General features: G+C 42.8%; 1 protein-coding gene across 1 annotated transcript in view; it reads right to left on the bottom strand.

Moving 5' to 3' along the window:
* The window catches only part of CCDC6 (coiled-coil domain containing 6), a 112,485-nt gene that overhangs the window by 28,243 nt on the left and 67,651 nt on the right, over nt 1-16,591 (bottom strand). The window contains exons 3-4 of the mRNA XM_014477649.2: nt 14,329-14,457; nt 548-651 (exon numbers count right to left, since the gene is read on the bottom strand). Coding sequence (XP_014333135.2) covers nt 548-651; nt 14,329-14,457 — 233 coding nt within the window. The remainder of the gene's footprint in view (nt 1-547; nt 652-14,328; nt 14,458-16,591) is intronic.

The raw sequence follows: 16,591 nt of genomic DNA, 5'->3' as shown, positions 1-16,591 counted from the left end.
CCCTGAATCTATTTGTCACTTCTACTGTATACTTGTCGGAGAAGGCAATGGCAAGCCACTCCAGTGCTCTTGCCTGAAGAATCCCATGGATGGAAGAGCCTGGTGGGTTGCAGTCCATGGGGTCGCTACAAGTTGGACGCGGCTGAGCGACTTCACTTTCACTTTTCACTTTCACACAGTGGAGAAGGCAATGGCAACCCACTCCAGTGTTCTTGCCTGGAGAATCCCGGGGACGGCGGAGCCTGGTGGGCTGCTGTCTGTGGGATTGCACAGAGTCAGACACGACTGAAGCGACTTAGCAGCAGCAACTGTGTAATTGTAAGGGATTTTATTTAGGTCATACCTGAATGGTCTAGTGGTTTCCCCTACTTTAGGAGGACAGGCTATCAACATTTTCCCCATTTGTCAAATTAAAACAGCGTGTGTCCACCAAGGCATTAAAATGTCCCATTGTTACTCCTTGGTCACATTCAGCATGGTCCCCCGACCCCACATCCAACACACACACATTTACAGACACTACACAGAACAGCAAGACTCAACACACCGCTTTTCAGCTTCAAGTTTATCCATCCTCTTCCAGAGACGGTTCACTAGTGCTTCTTGTTCTTGTTCCAAAGTATTTTCAAGGTCAATCTTCTCCCGTCTCAACTGGAGAAAAAGAAAGAAGTTTTACTGAGAATTGTAGGCCACTTAAACTTTGTTAATTAGATTTTTTGATTGGAACACTAGGATCCCTTTCCATGGAGAAAACTGCAAAGAAACGGTCAATTTTCTGGCACAGACACATTAAGTGCATTTAGTTCTTAAACTTTAATTGAGAAAACTGAGATACGTTCATTCTTTGATGTTAACACTTAATTGCTCTCTGGTAGGTCAATCACAGTGGTTGCTTCAGCAGTTACTCAAGACACATGGAAAGTCTTCCTTAAAGAGAGTTTGAGGAGCTTTGCTTGCCAGTTGTCTCAGGACATAAGCGGATTTGTCTCCCTAGTCTTGCATGCATTTCAACATTAAACCAGAAAGGTTATACTTCCATTTACAGAAATAACTCCAGCACTGAAGACAATTCTACCAAGTGGTTAATGGGTACATAGAAATGTGTCCTAAGATATAAAAACATGTGCGAAAAGGATAAACACCACATTCACAATACTGGTTACTTCTGGGGAGGTGGGGAAGAAGGAAAATGTGATTTAGGGGAAGGCAAACGGTTGTAGAGGGAACCCTACACTGCATTCTACTTCATAAAAAGAAGCAATTTGGGGAAGCAATTAATTTAATCTATTAACATAGAAAGTGAAAGTGTTAAGTCGCTCAGTCCTGACTCTTTGCGACCCCATGGACTATAGTCCTCTAGGCTCCTCTGTCCATGGGACTCTCCAAGCAAGAATATTGGAGTGTGTTGCCATTCCCTTCTCCAGGGGATCTTCCCAACCCAGGGATCGAACCCGGGTCTCCCGCATTGCAGGCAGATTCTTTACTGTCTGAGCCAACACAGAGCAACATGCAAACACTGAGACCAACAGCAGACACAGGTTAATAGGGATGTAGCGGAGAACGCGATGGCACCCCACTCCAGTACTCTTGCCTGGAAAATCCAATGGACGGAGGAGCCTGGTGGGCTGCAGTCCATGGGGTCGCCAAGAGTCAGACACGACTGAGCGACCTCACTTTCACTTTTCACTTTCATGCATTGGAGAAGGAAATGGCAACCTGCTCCAGTGTTCTTGCCTGGAGAATCCCAGGGACGGGGAAATCTGGTGGGCTCCCGTCTACGGAGTAGCACAGAGTCGGACACGACTGAAGCGACTTAGCAGAGAACTGGTTGGTGATGGACAGGGAGGCCTGGTGTGCTGTGATTCATGGGGTCTCGAAGAGTCGGACACGACTGAGCGACTGAACTGAACTGAACTGAGGAATCAGAAAGGTCTGCCCTCTGGGGACTCTTTTGGTTGGCCAAAAAGTTCATTCAGGTTTTTCCATTACAGCTTGTGAGAAACCCAAATGAACTTATTGGCCAGCCCAATATATTTTAGTAGTGGTGAAGACATTAAAAGAAACCATTTATATGTTTTAGTAGACAGTGAGAGAGATATGAAGAAAAAGAGGGCTGGTGATGGGGACAGAAAGTGCCATGATCAACAGAGTTCACAGCATCAAGAAGAAGGAAATGTGTGGTATCACTTTTGTATACTTGTCTATCTGCTTGGGATATTAAGTAATTTTAACAGAAATCATTTTTTAAAAAGGGGGCAATGTTATATTACCGCCCCCATGCTGTCTCTTCAACCAACTGGAATTTATCTTTTCAACTACTGACTTAACAGATTATTTTTGATTGCACAGCTACACACAGCTGTCCAGGTATTAATAGCAGACTTCACACTTCTTTAGCAGGTGAGAGGCAAGCTCCTCACTGAGCCTATGTAGACATAAAGTGAGACCCATTCCATGGACAAAATGCAGCCTTTTACAGCAACCAAAGCAGACATACCTTACTCTACCAGTCAATGAGCCAAGATCACACAGTCAACAGAAAACACAGCTTCACTGTATTTTCTTTGCATGGGCAAAGGGAGAGGAATCAGCCTAAGCTGGAAGCATCCTGTGTAGTGAAGCTGGGAGCTGGCTAATGCACAAAAGCTCCTCAAGATATTAAACAGCTCCTTTTCCCCACAAGGAGGAAAAACCCAGGAACACCTCACAGAACTCCTATGAATCTTTGTGACCCTCTGACCACATTTTGGGCCAAGGTTTGAAGTACTGATACAATTCACAGTCGTTTATTTAAAGAAACAAAATGCCAAGTCATTTACCCTTTAAGGACCCTATTGCCATGTTTAACTAAAACATGACAAGGGGTACTTGGTAGGTGAGAAAAAATTCAAGCAAGGCATCGTTTTGTAGTATAGATGCCTAGTAGAGAAACTAATGCCCAATGGCTTATTTTTAATTATGCACCATGCAAATCTATAACTCCAAAAAACAAAATCAAGACAAAGCTGTCTTTACCCACATATGACTGACTCGGCATGTGGTTTTGAGGGTGTCGCAAAGAGTCGGACACGACTGAGCAACTGAACTGAACTGAACTGAACCTGCCCTCAGGCTTCCTAGATGGCGCTAGTGGTAAAGAACCCACTTGCCAATGCAGGAGATGTTAAGAGATGCAGGTTTGATCCCTGGGTGGGGAAGATCCCCTGCAGGAGAGCATGGCAACCCACTCCACGTATTCTTGCCTGGAGAATCCCATGGACAGAGGAGCCTGGCGGGCTATGGTCTATAAGATCAGAGAGTTGGACATAACTGCAGCAACTTAGGATGCACGCACGCAACCTGCCCTCATCTATGAAATGAGAAGGCTGGCCTCAATGACATCTGAGGTCCCTTCCAGGGCCACCCATTCTATCATTCTCTGTCAATCTCAAGATGGCACTTGTCTCAGTCTGCGCTAGTTCCGTTGAGATTTTTAGAAACAAAAGCAGCAAAAGAAATCATCTAAATCCACTCTTTCATTTGAGAGTTGAGGAACCACTGATTCAGGGAAAGGAATGGGGATCAGTCACCATGGTGACCAGAGAAGCTGGGTCCCCTCTAACCAGCAAGTTCAGAGCATCTGGAGGGGCAAATAGGATTTGGGGTAAATTATCCAGTAATTCTTGGAAGTAGTGGAGCAGGGGGTACCTTAGTGAGTCCAAGAGTATGCAGGAGCAGATAAGAAAGCAGGAAAAACAGAAGTTGAACATGAATCTCAGCTCCTTTTTGGTACCAGTTAGTAGAGCTATGTGTGAGAGAGTGTGTGTGTCTGTTAAGTCACTTCAGTTGTGTCCCACTCTTTGCAAACCTATGGACTGCAGCCTGCCAGGCCCCTCTGTCCACGGGATTCTCCAGGCAAGAATACCGGAGTGGGTTGCTGCGTCCTCCTGCAGGGGATCTTCCCGACCGAGACTGAACCCACGTCTCTCATGTCTCCTGCACTGGCAGGCAGGTTCCTTACCACTAGTGCCGCCTGGGAGCCTGTTAGTAGAAACCAAGTTTCACCCTCTGGAGGCCTGGGTTCACGTGGGCAGTAGACTGATAGCTGGTTGCCACCTGAAGAACTTCAGAACCTCCCGAAGTTCTTTATCAGCGCTGCCCTTCCATCTCCTGTCCATCTAATCCCACAGCCTATTTATTTATAGCCAAAGAGTACAAACCAGTACTGCTGTTTCAGACCTAAGTAGATTTTCAGTGCTTGCATTGCCGTGATATCAAACAACCCTCAAATCTGACAGTGTGTGTTAAACTGACAGGGTACTGAGTCAGAAATTCTTGCTGGAATGGAAACATCAGCTCAGTGCTGCATTCACTGCTTTTGCAATGCTGATCTCCATCTGTAACAGTCTTCCCTGTCTCCTTTTAAATTCAGTGTTCATGTCACAGGTACCCACTCTTCCATTACCAAACATCAAATTCTCAGGCAAACCCAAGCCCCTGCTGACTACACTGTCTATGAGCACGCAGCACCAGTGGATACAGCCGATTTGTAGAATATTCATTTGGAGGGCGGCTTTGTAATTAAGTCAGGTCAATGGACTGTCAGCCGAACTCCTTACTTGTCTTCAGTAGCTCTTCCTCCCATTGCAAGTTAATTAACATTGCACCAAGAGTTATTATGCTTCCCAAATAAATAACTTCTTTAATGGATAAACTTAGTGTATAAAAGTAGAGCTGGCTCATTTGAATTCACAGTCCTTCTCAGTGGACTGACACTCACCACCCAAAAAGCAAAAAAAGCAGGGGGCAGCCAAAAGACAGCTCCAACATTACCACACTTCTCTCTCAGGAGAGCATTTTCCCACTTAGAGAGAACCAGGATGCTCGCAGAGGTCAGGGAAGGAATACTTGGCAAAAAAGCCTGATGAGAATTGTAGCATGACCATGTGCTCAACTACAGAATTTTGAAAGGTTTTAGTGGATCATCTCAATCTACTTTGAAAAGTTTTAGTCTGACCACCAAATTACCATCATTCCTATGTGAAAATATATTTTGAACTCCAAACATTTGACTTAAAAACCCAATTTTGGAAGGCAGCCCATGACAACTGCCTGTTCTGTGTACACCAGAAATACACAGAGAAGGGAATTCCCTTGCGGTCTGGTGGTTAGGACTCCACTGTGTTGCTGAGGGCCCAGGTATGGTCCCTGGTCAGGGAACCGTGATCCTACATGCTGTGTAGTGTGGCCAAAAAAAAAAAAAAAGAACAGAAAAAATATATATACTGATAAAAAGACACAAAAAAATCACAAAGAATAGCAAGATAAATAGGGTTAGCCCTTGGGTTAAAGTATTAATAATATTGGTGGTAATTTATCATCCCATCTTTTCCTGCTCCCACACAATTTTTAAAAATATTTATGTGTTTTGGCTGTTTTGGGCTTCCTAGTTGCAGCTCACAGGCGTGGTTGCCTTATGGCACATTCCTTAGTTCCCCACCCAGGGATCGAATCCGCATCCCCTGTATTGGCAGGTAGATTCTTAACCACTGGACCCAGGGAAGTCCGCCCCACACAATTTTTTAATGAACATTTACTATGCTTATAACAAAAAATGGGAAGACAATATTACAAATTAACAATTTCCTAATTTAGGATATTAATTCACATACATAAAACACAGAATGAATTCATACACTCTGTTGCTGCTGCTGCTGCTGTGAAGTTGCTTCAGTCGTGTCTGACTCTATGCGACCCCATAGACGGCAGCCCACCAGGCTCCCCCGTCCCTGGGATTCTCCAGGCAAGAACACTGGAGTGGGGTGCCATTTCCTTCTCTAATGCATGAAAGTGAAAAGGGAAAGTGAAGTCGCTCAGTCGTGTCCGACTCTTAGTGATCCCATGGACTGCAGCCCACCAGGCTCCTCCATTCATGGGATTTTCCAGGCAAGAGTACTGGAGTGGGGTGCCATTGCCTTCTCCGTCATACACTCTAAGAGGAGAAATTATATTGAAGGCTCAGCTACTTATCTGGAAGACTGAGAATCTTCCAGACAGCCTTGAGTTACTAACCTTCTTTACCACAGCTTGTGCATCTGTATAAAAACTAGATTTGTTCTTTGAAATGGGTAGAACTTTAGGACAATAGTAATACCTTATTAATATTTAATATATGAAAAGTGACACTTTCATAGTTTACCAGCTCAATAAATTTTGCTTTTGTTCAGTGATAATGAAAAATCAAGGTCTTTTATGAAACAGATACACATATAATTAGTCATATTTATATGGTTTCCAGGCTTAAGTTTCCATCACTTTGACATCAGTGCAATATTATACAAATTTGCATAGTGGGTTCATAATTCTAGGGGACTCTTTTACCAAATAATCACCATCAGTGGAAAGCAAGCAGGTTTCAAAGTCTTGGGTATACAGGGTTTTTTTGCTACATCAAGAACACAGTGGAGAAATCCTCAGGAAAGAACACATACCACAGTGCATGCTGCAAATACACTGTCACATCAAGGGCTACCTTCAGCTCATCATCTAAAATAAGCCTCTATGAGAGACAAATATCATGTATCATGCGGAATTCAAAAAGGATACAAATCAACTTATTTACAAAAACAGACTCACAGACAGAGTAAACTTATCATTACTAAAGAGGGAAGGTTGGGGGAGGGATAAATTAGGAATTGGTGGGTAACACATAGATGCAGGATTTAGCCATTTGCCACACATGTTTAGCTAAGGAGAATACCTTTTCTAAGTTGCCCACCAAATTCTTGTACTTTTTTTTTTTTTTTTTTTTTAATGGACTTCGTGAAATGAACTTATGGTTGCCGGAGGGAAGGAACAGTTAGGGACTTTGGGAAGGTCATGCACACACTGCTATATTGAAGATGGATAACCAACAAAGACCCATTGTACAGCAATGGAACTCTGCTCAATGTCATGTGCCATCCTGGATGGGAGGAGGGCTTGGGGGAGAATGGACACATGTATATACATGGGTGACTTCCAAGTACCACAACAGTATTAATGGGCTATACCCCAATCAAAATAAAAAGTTTAAAGTTATAAAGAACTGACTTCATCCATTCTAATTCCAAGTAACTAGAAAGTCTCAGTACAGTATCTCTGCATTCTATTACTCTTACAGTACGTAGCACACCCATGCCCTACAAGTTCACAGGCAACGGCTTTTCCACCAGTGCGTGACCAGGGACATACATGCTTGGATCATGGTGAGGTGCCTCTTTCTTTATAAAGAAAACTCATTTTTAATTTTATCCCTGCCATCATCTGTTCAAACTGATGCACAAGGCAAATGTTATCTGGGTGCTTCAAAATAATACCTGACAAGATGGAACACAGTCTTGGTACTGAATTGAAACAAGGCCTAAGGAAGGACTTCTTTCATTTCATATCCTGCAGAGGGACTTAATCTGTGTCCCTGACAGAGCTCAACGTCTGCTCTCACAGGTGTGGAGGGGAGGCCCCTCAGCTGGCTTCATCACACTCTGACAGCTCCTCAATTACACATCAGCTGAAAAGAGAGCCTGCTGAAGCTCCTTGAGTACCACCTACCACTGCCCCTGGTTTGTTTACTACCAAGCCACAAACTCTCACTTATATTCCAGTATGCTCTGAGGCTTTTCTCCACCTCTCCCTGATAAGCAGTAGGTAGGGCTTTCCTGGTGGCTCAGACAGTAAAGAATCCGCCTGCAATGTGGGAGACCTGGCTTCAATCCCTGGGTGGGGAAGATCCCCTGGAGGAGGGCATGGCAATCTATTCTAGTATACTTACCTGGAGAATCCCATGGACAGAAGAGCCTGGCAGGCTACAGTCCATAGGGTCACAAGATTCAGACATGACTGAATGACTAAGCAAAAACAGCACAGGATGTCTGTACTTGACCTTCAGGTGACCCACCCATCTTCAAAGATTTGCTACAAATCCCCATCAAGTTGACTTCAGGGTCTACTGTGACTATGTCTGGCTGTGTACCTTGTCTAAAATGTGAAGACACAGGTTGTAATATTTTACTTTACAAAATTAAAAGCAGGGCAGCAAATTATAATACACTATTATTCAGTTCAGTTGCTCAGTCACGTCGGACTCTTTGTCACACCATGGACTACAGCATGCCAGGCCTCCATGTCCATCACCAACTCCCGGAGCTTGCTCAAATTCATGTTCATTGAGTTGGTGATGCCATCCAACCATCTCATCCTCTGTTGTCCCCTTCTCCTCCTGCCTTCAATCATTCCCAGCATCAGGTCTTTTCCAGTCAGTCAGTTCTTTCCATCAAGTGGCCAAAGTTTCAGCTTCAGCATCAGTCTTTTCAATGAATATTACGATTGACTGGATTGATCTCCTTGCAGTCCAAGGGACTCTCAAGGATCTTCTCCAACACCATAGTTCAAAAGCATCAATCCTTTGGAGCTTCGCTTTCTTTATAGTTCAACTCTCACATCCATATGTGGCTACTGGAAAAACCATAGCTTTGACTAGATGGACCTTTGTTAACAAAGTAATGTCTCTGCTTTTTAATATGCTGTCTAGGTTGGTCATAGCTTTTCTTCCAAGGAGCAAGCATCTTTTAATTTCATGGCTGCAGTCACTATCTGCAATGATTTTGGAGCCCCATAAATAAAGTCTCTTACTGTTTCCATTGTTTTCACATCTATTTGCCATGAAGTGATGGGACCAGATGCCATGATCTTGAATGTTGACTTTTAAGCCAACTTTTTCACTCTCCTCTTTCACTTTCATCAAGAGGCTCTTCAGTTCCTCTTCGCTTTCTGCCATAAGGGTGGTGTCATCTGCATATCCAAGGTTATTGATATTTCTCCCGGCAATCTTGATTCCAGCTTGTGCTTCATCCAGTCCAGCATTTCGCTTGATGTACTCTGCACAGAAGTTAAATAAGCAGGGTGACAATATATAGCTTTGACGTACTCCTCTCCCAATTTGGAACCAGTCTGTTATTCCATCTCCAGTTCTAACTGTTGCTTCTTGACCTGCATACAGATTTCTCAGGAGGCAGATCAGGTGGTCTGGTATTCCCATCTCTTTAAGAACTTTCCAGTTTGCTGTGATCCACACAGTCAAAGCCTTTGGTGTAGTCAATAAAGCAGAAGCAGATGTTTTTCTGGAACACTCTTGCTGTTTTAATGATCCAATGGATGTTGACCATTTGATCTCTGGTTCCTCTGCCTTTTCTAAAACCAGCTTGAACATCTGGAAGTTCATGGTTCACATACTGTTGAAGCCTCACTTGGAGAATTTTGAGCATTATTGCGCTAGTGCATGAGATGAGTGCAACTATGTGGTAGTTCGAGCATTCTTTGGCATTGCCTTTCTTTGGAATTGAAATGAAAACTGACCTTTTCCAGTCCTGTGGCCACTGCTGAGCTTTCCAAATTTGCTGGCATGTTGAAAGCAGCACTTTAACAGCATCATCTTCCAGGATTTGAAAGAGCTCCACTGGAATTCCATCAGCTCCACTAGCTTTGTTCATAGTGATGCTTCCTAAGGCCCACTTGACTTCACATTCCAGGATGTCTGGCTCTAGGTGAGTGATCACAGCATCATGATTATCTGGGTCATAAAGATCTTTTTTGTACAGTTCTTCTGTGTATTCTTGCCACCTCTTCTTAATATCTTCTGCTTCTGTTAGGTCCATACCATTTCTGTCCATTATTGTTCCCATCTTTGCATGAAATGTTCCCTTGGTATCTCTAATTTTACTATTGTTAGATGACACTTATTAGTGTTATTGCTAGTGTTAGACAACACTATATATTGTTAACAACACTATCCCTTGGTATTTCTAATTTTCTCTACTATTGTTAGACACATTATTATTAGTGTTATTACTAGTGTTAGACAACAGTGTGCATTGTTCACAACATTATTGTTGGAGGAAAAAGAAGACAAAGGTAAGGAAGATGATGATGAATATGAACAGCAGCTGTTGGGGGGGGACTATCGTCGAGGTGATGTTTTTCATGTTTCTACTTCCATGTTTAGGTTTTCCACATTTTCTGGAAAGCGCAATGGATTAGTCTTATAATTTAGAAAGTTTAAGACTTCCATAATTTGAGATGAGTCTGTGAAATCAAACTTCAAACATGCACAGGGGTCATTAAGTTTCCTCTGTGCACGCGTGTGCGCTAAGTAGCTTCAGTCGTGTCCGACTCTGCGACGCTATGGCCCACCAGGTTTCTGTGTTCATGGGACTCTCCAGGCAAGAATACTGGAGTGGTTTGCCATTCCCTTCTCCAAGGGATCTTCCCCACCCAGGGGTCGAACCTGCGTCTCCTGTATTGGCAGGCAGGTTCTTTACCCGGAAGGCCCCAAGTTTCCTCTCCTTAATGCAAATGAAGGCTCGTGCAACATGGTTGTTCTCTGAAGAGCTCCTGCAACAGAGCCTGCCAGGGCAGCCGCCAGCATGAATGGAATTCTAACTAAACCCACTATGCCCAAATTACCCATGAACTGAGGAAATATCTTATTCCAACTTAAAAAAAAAAAAATCCACCAATCAAAGAAGCAGACCTGAACACAAGCCACTAGCCACTCAATTAGCTGCTAAGTCACAAGGACAACAGATGATCTGTGCAACTCACTAGAATTAGTCATTGCAGCCATTAAAAATAAGCAGCACCAGAATTGTATGTGGACTGCTTGTGACATCAGCTGGCTTGTATTACCCGCTGGACAAGTAAGGCAGAGAGGCAGTCTTATATTCTTAACTCAGAACCACTGTACTAGGAGCTAGAAAGCGACACTGTTCCTTTCTTATTTGTGAAACTTAAAATATGCTAAATGTTTCCTTATTACCTTTTTAAAAAGTGAACAAAAAAATAATGGACTTTGCTGATAGTCCAGTAGTTAAGAATCCACTTGCCAATGCAGGGGACGCAGGTTCAACCCATGGTTCGGGAAGATTCTACATGCCGTGGAGCAACTGACCCTGTGCACCACAACGACTGAGCCCAAATGCTGCAATGAGAAGAGCCACTGCGATGAGAAGCCTGCATACTGCGACTGCGCAGCCCCTGCTCCCCTCGACTAGAGAGAGCCTACGCAGCAAGAAGACCCAGTGCAGCCACAAACAGATACATAAAGAGAGCAAGAGCAACAAGAAATTTCGTGCTGAGGATTGAAATTCATTCTAAAGCCTTGCTTCTAGGATAAAGTTATATATGGTGATGGACACTGGGAGAAGTGGGTGTTGCCCCTGGAAGCTGGGGTCTTCTCAAACCTCTGCAGTCACCTGACGTTGGCTAGTGGCTGAAGGGAACCACTTGGGCACCTTCCAACTCTGAGGCCTGCAGGAGTCGTAGTACGGCTCCGTGGCTGCCTCTGCAAGACACGCACTTTAAAGGCAAGGGTATGCCCTCAAAGACACCACGTGTGCAGACTGTCGAAACCCCGTCTCTTCCCCTGCCCAGTAACAAAGAAGAGGGATTCAACTTTACGTCTTCGCCATCTTCTCTGTGTTCTCAGCACCTCTATGCAGAACCTCTATCCACTGTTCACTGCGTAGCGTTCCCATTTCCGTCTCCTCACACTTCCTTGCTCCTGCAGCAAGGCTGGGCTTGGGTCTATCCAAGTCCATTACCCATGCCCTGAACCCACCCGACCCTACACTGCCTTCTGAAGTACAAATGACAGCTCTCCAGTAACCTGTCCAAATCCACACTTTATTTAAACTCTTCAACAAAGCCGTGCTAAGGCACCGGACCCAAAGGATAAATGCCTTCAAATAGCTTTTAGTTCTAACAATGTGTTGTCAGAGAGAAGAGCAAAGGCATGACCACATATATATCCTCATATTGAGTAATATAACACCTGTCTTGGCTCTTCTTATAGTAACTTTAATATAGGATATATTATATTATACAGACTATGACATATATAGTAAATATTATAATACAGATGACAATCCCAAAAGATGGCCACAAGAGAGGGTCAGAGCATACCCATGGAAACACAGACGAGATTTGTTTCTACTGTAGAACAGAAACGTTCTCTCCAAACACAGACTAAAATTACTTGTAGCTAAACAAAATAGAGTGAAATCCCCAACATTTAATCATCCTTGACACACCCAAAAGAAAGGGGGCAATGTTTTATGATGATGTTACATTTCTCCATCTTAATTAAAACAAGGACTTGATGTAATGACCTCTAATGGGAAAACACTCTAAAAAAGAGTGGAGGTATGTGTAACTGATTCACTGTGCTGTATACCTGAAACACGACACTGTAAATCAACTATACTCCAATAAAAAAAATTTTAATTAAAAAAAAACACAGACTTGATATCCCACAAACACTTTCACTTTTTTTTCACTTCATCCCACATCTGAAGTTAAGTTTCCAGTTAAGGACTTTACAGTGTACACGCTCCATTGTGGAAATCCATTTCTTTAGTGTTGAGTCTTACAATGGACTAAATCATTAACTGGGAAGAAGGTATAACTTGTGCCTAGTTTTCAAAGCATTTAGTTACTGAAGTTTCCAATGAGCCTTAACACGGGGAAGCCATCCATCCTTTCTCCCTTCTCTTTCGGACTAGGCCACTACTCCACCTTGTGGCCACAGCTAAACTTTGGGGGTCAGGGTTCCAAAGTCTCCTCTGGGACCTAGGAGCAAACAAAAGGCAGAAGCTGCTTCCGTTACTGACAGCCATCACAGAGAAGGTGCCGACCAAGTAAAGTTCTCACAATGCCAACCAGGGTGAGGATTCCACTTGGCCACTTGGTTACATCTTGATTAACAATTACCAGTAACAAGTTTGTGGGACGTCAGGGGCTTACACAAGAATTTTCAAAACTAACGTGAATGGAACTGGCTACCATCTATCCTGGAAATTAAACGGAGAACTTCGGAACAAGATGTTTTTAAGCTGTGAGAGGTGGAGGAGTCTTCTAAATTTGGAAACTGCATCTGAATTCCAAAGAGGAATAGTAGGACTAGATTACTCTGGATTTTTGCAAAATAGCCAGCCCATGGAAATGGAACTTTTTTGTTCTTTAACCTAGAAGGAATGGAAAAAAAATTTCAAGAGCATTATCCAAAGTCTTGGAAATCACTGTAACGCATCCTTTGATATAGGTAGATAGAAGAATAATACAAAAACATAAAAGTCAGTTCAATTAGTATAAAACAAACTCTCACTTTCTCTTACACCTGATAATCCCACAAAGATTCAGTCTCATGTACAGTGATGAAATGAGAATGGTCCTGAGGGTGATTCAAAAACCAGTTAGCATGGACTAAGCTCCATGTATGAAAGATGCTAAAGTTGCGATAAATCAGACAACTTTGCACAGAAGCCTTGGCCAAATCATCAAAATGATAATTGGGATCCAAATCATGAAGAGCTAGAAAATGTCAATACACTGAATTTTACATGGAAGCCAGGTAGCAAGCAGTACATTATGCTTGCTACCAACTTCAGGAAAATAAATTAGTGTGGGAATACTAAATAAATTATGCTAATAAATGCTAAATAAATTAGCATTAGGGGAACTTGGGCCAGAGACAACAGGAACCTCTGCCTGGCACACCAGCCAGCAGGACGGATAATGGTGGGCCACGATTCTGGGTTGGCAGATAAGGACCAGCCTGGCCTCCTAAGGCAAATGTCTACCAAGGGCGACACACAGACGGACCGTTGCTTTCTACCTTTCACACCTTTCTAAGCTCGCCACTCCTGACTGGAGCTTGTGCTTCTCTTGTTTACACATGGAAATCTTGGACCCCCGCGAAGTTGATGAAGTTAATGCAAGGTCACAAAACGAATTAGTGGCTGAACCAGGATGAGTGACTGAATCTAGGACTCTATACCTGTATCAATAAATCTAGGTGGGAAAAGACAAGGTTCATACAAGGCTGCTAATAATTCAAAGACAAAAATGCTAATTGTTCTGAAGAACCCTTGAAAGAGAACTTTTTGCTCCACAGTCTCACTGTCTCAAGAACTTTCACAGAAGGGATCCTGTGGTTCAAAACATATTCTTCCCTCTTTTGCAAAAGGAACCTAACATTTCCGGCCTATAAATCAGTACATCACAACATATCTCTCGAAACCTTATTAGTTGTGGTTGAAAAGAACAAAAGAGCACGAGGGAGTAAGGATGTGCTCTGCAGAACTGTCAAGGCATGCTTCAGATAGAAGTCCCCACTGTGTGAAGACAAAGGTGAAAAATGTTTTTCACTGATATTCCACAGGACCTTTTAAAGTTTGAAAGAACAGTCAATATGAGAAAAAAAAAAAAAAGAACTATCCTAATTAAGGATACAGAGAGAGAACCATACATTTTTACCTGTTCTAAGGTAAGCTGTTTAGAAATGGTATCATTCTCCAGTTTTTTAATTTTCTTCATCAGTTTGTTGACCTGGAATTCCTGCTCCTGCTCAAGATGCTGTTCTAGTTCAGCTTTCTCATGCTGCAACTGGAAAATGAAAAAAAAAACACAGATGTGGAAATCAAGACACTCAAAAGCCATGATAATGCTGGTTCTAAAAGCTGGTTAAACCAAGTATAGGAGGTCATCATAAAACTTACCTTACTCATTTCTGCTCGTCTATCCAAATGTACACCTAACAACCTGCTCCTGATTCTTCTAACTTATAACCAAAAATTATAGTGCATAATCAGAGGCACTTGTCTGTATGCATGTACACACATATGTGTGTGTGTGTATATATACACATATACATATGTGTGTATGTATATATATGTATATCAGAACATCAAACCATGATTAAATGCCTATTTAAATTCTGAAGAACATGTAAGTGGTTATCTCTGTAGGGAAGAACTGGGGATGAGGAAAGGAAGGAAACGTACTTTTCAGCACATATATAACCCTTGGAGACTTGAAAATTTTTATACCTTGGCCATAAAAATTATTTAAAAAATAGAAAATTTGCAACTGTCAGTTTTTATTAAATGAATTACAGTTTACCTGCATTCACGCAATTTACTTGCATTCATACAATGTATGTAGAGAGGGAAGAGAAGTTACAATCACCAAAAATACCTGGTAAAGTATTCTGAATGCTATTTACGAGTGTACTAGTAAGCATACTTGGCAAAAATCAGTACGAATAATTAACTTCTTGTAATGACACCAACCTCACACCTTCTACATTTTTTCTGAAAACCAAGAGGGAAAGCCTCTTATTTATGCAATTAAAAGATAAGGTTATGGTGCTATTACAAAAGAAATCTTAAAAAAAAATGTACTCCAAACTTCAAAAGAGAATAAAAGAAATTCAATGACACACAACTGGGGTTCTTATGAATCACTGTGCCTTATTTACAATGTTCTCAGTTGGGAGGGGCTGTTGATTCATAGTAGGGGTTAATAGGAATGAGCCACAGGGCCTGATTTTTCAGAACCATAGGCAAATTAAGCAAAAGCTATTAAAAACAATGAAGCACACAGTTTGATTTTGAGGTCTAAGATGACCACTGCTCCCTAATTCTACCTCCAAAACCATTTCTTCAGGCAGGTGCTGCATACCATGCTTGTGTTAGGCAAGCATGACAACCCCCATATCTACTGTGATAAAACAGGTTACCAGACCAAGGTAGTTCAGCTGGAACGTGGCAGAGCCTGGGGCCCAAACCATGCTCTAAACTCTAAACCAGAGTCCTCCTACCAGATCCTGAGCAAACCTGAGGGGCTGGCTGAACACTCTTCCGTCCGCAAGTGCCTAGTGCGGCCCTGGCGTTCGGAAGGTTAAATGGCTAAATACAGACGTGGATGTGCGCCCAGGGAAAGCTATGTCTCTTTGTGAACCCATAGAGGGTGCACTGGACAAAAGAGAGAGCTCAGTGGGCCTAAATACCCCAAAGGTTATACTTAATCATCTCCTCATTTGAAACAATTTCCATTGCTCTGAAAGTACCATGCTGCTGCTGCTGCTAAGTCGCTTCAGTCGTGTCTGACTCTGTGCGACCCCCTAGATGGCAGACCACCAGGCTCCCCCGTCCCTGGGATTCTCCAGGCAAGAACACTGGAGTGGGTTGCCATTTCCTTCCCCAATGCATGAAAGTGAAAAGTGAAAGTGAAGTCGCTCAGTCTTGTCCGACTCTTAGCGACCCCATGGACTGCAGCCCACCAGGCTCCTCCGTCCATGGGATTTTCCAGGCAAAAGTACTGGAGTGGGGTGCCATTGCCTTCTCCAGAAAGTACCATACTTGGTGTTTAAAAAGAAAACAAAATGTTCAAAATCTGACATTGTCTTTCAACATGGGAAACCGTGACTAAACAGATGCTGGGTTTCCTCCAACTGTTTTTTATATGCAACTCCAAAAGAGCTGGTCAACCTTGCAGGGACTCAGAAAGCAAGCAGATGTGAAGAGGTGCTTACAGTGACAAGTCTATTTTTAGCTAGCTCATTAAAATTCAGGTTCTGGAAGATCAAGCAGTAATTAAAAGAACTAAGAGGAATGGTCAGAGACTGAGAACAGTTCTCAGCATTTCAGACACAAAGACTCCCAATGGGACAGGCATCAGTTATGAGGGGAAAAAAGCAGAACAAGTACATCTTCATCTGACTCTTGCATTCTATAAA

The sequence above is a fragment of the Bos mutus genome, chromosome 28 (genome assembly GCF_027580195.1).
Source record: "Bos mutus isolate GX-2022 chromosome 28, NWIPB_WYAK_1.1, whole genome shotgun sequence".
In the NCBI taxonomy this organism is placed as follows: Eukaryota; Metazoa; Chordata; class Mammalia; order Artiodactyla; family Bovidae; genus Bos; species Bos mutus.
Note: the sequence above shows the minus strand (reverse complement) of the source record. Positions and strands in the feature narration are given on the sequence as shown.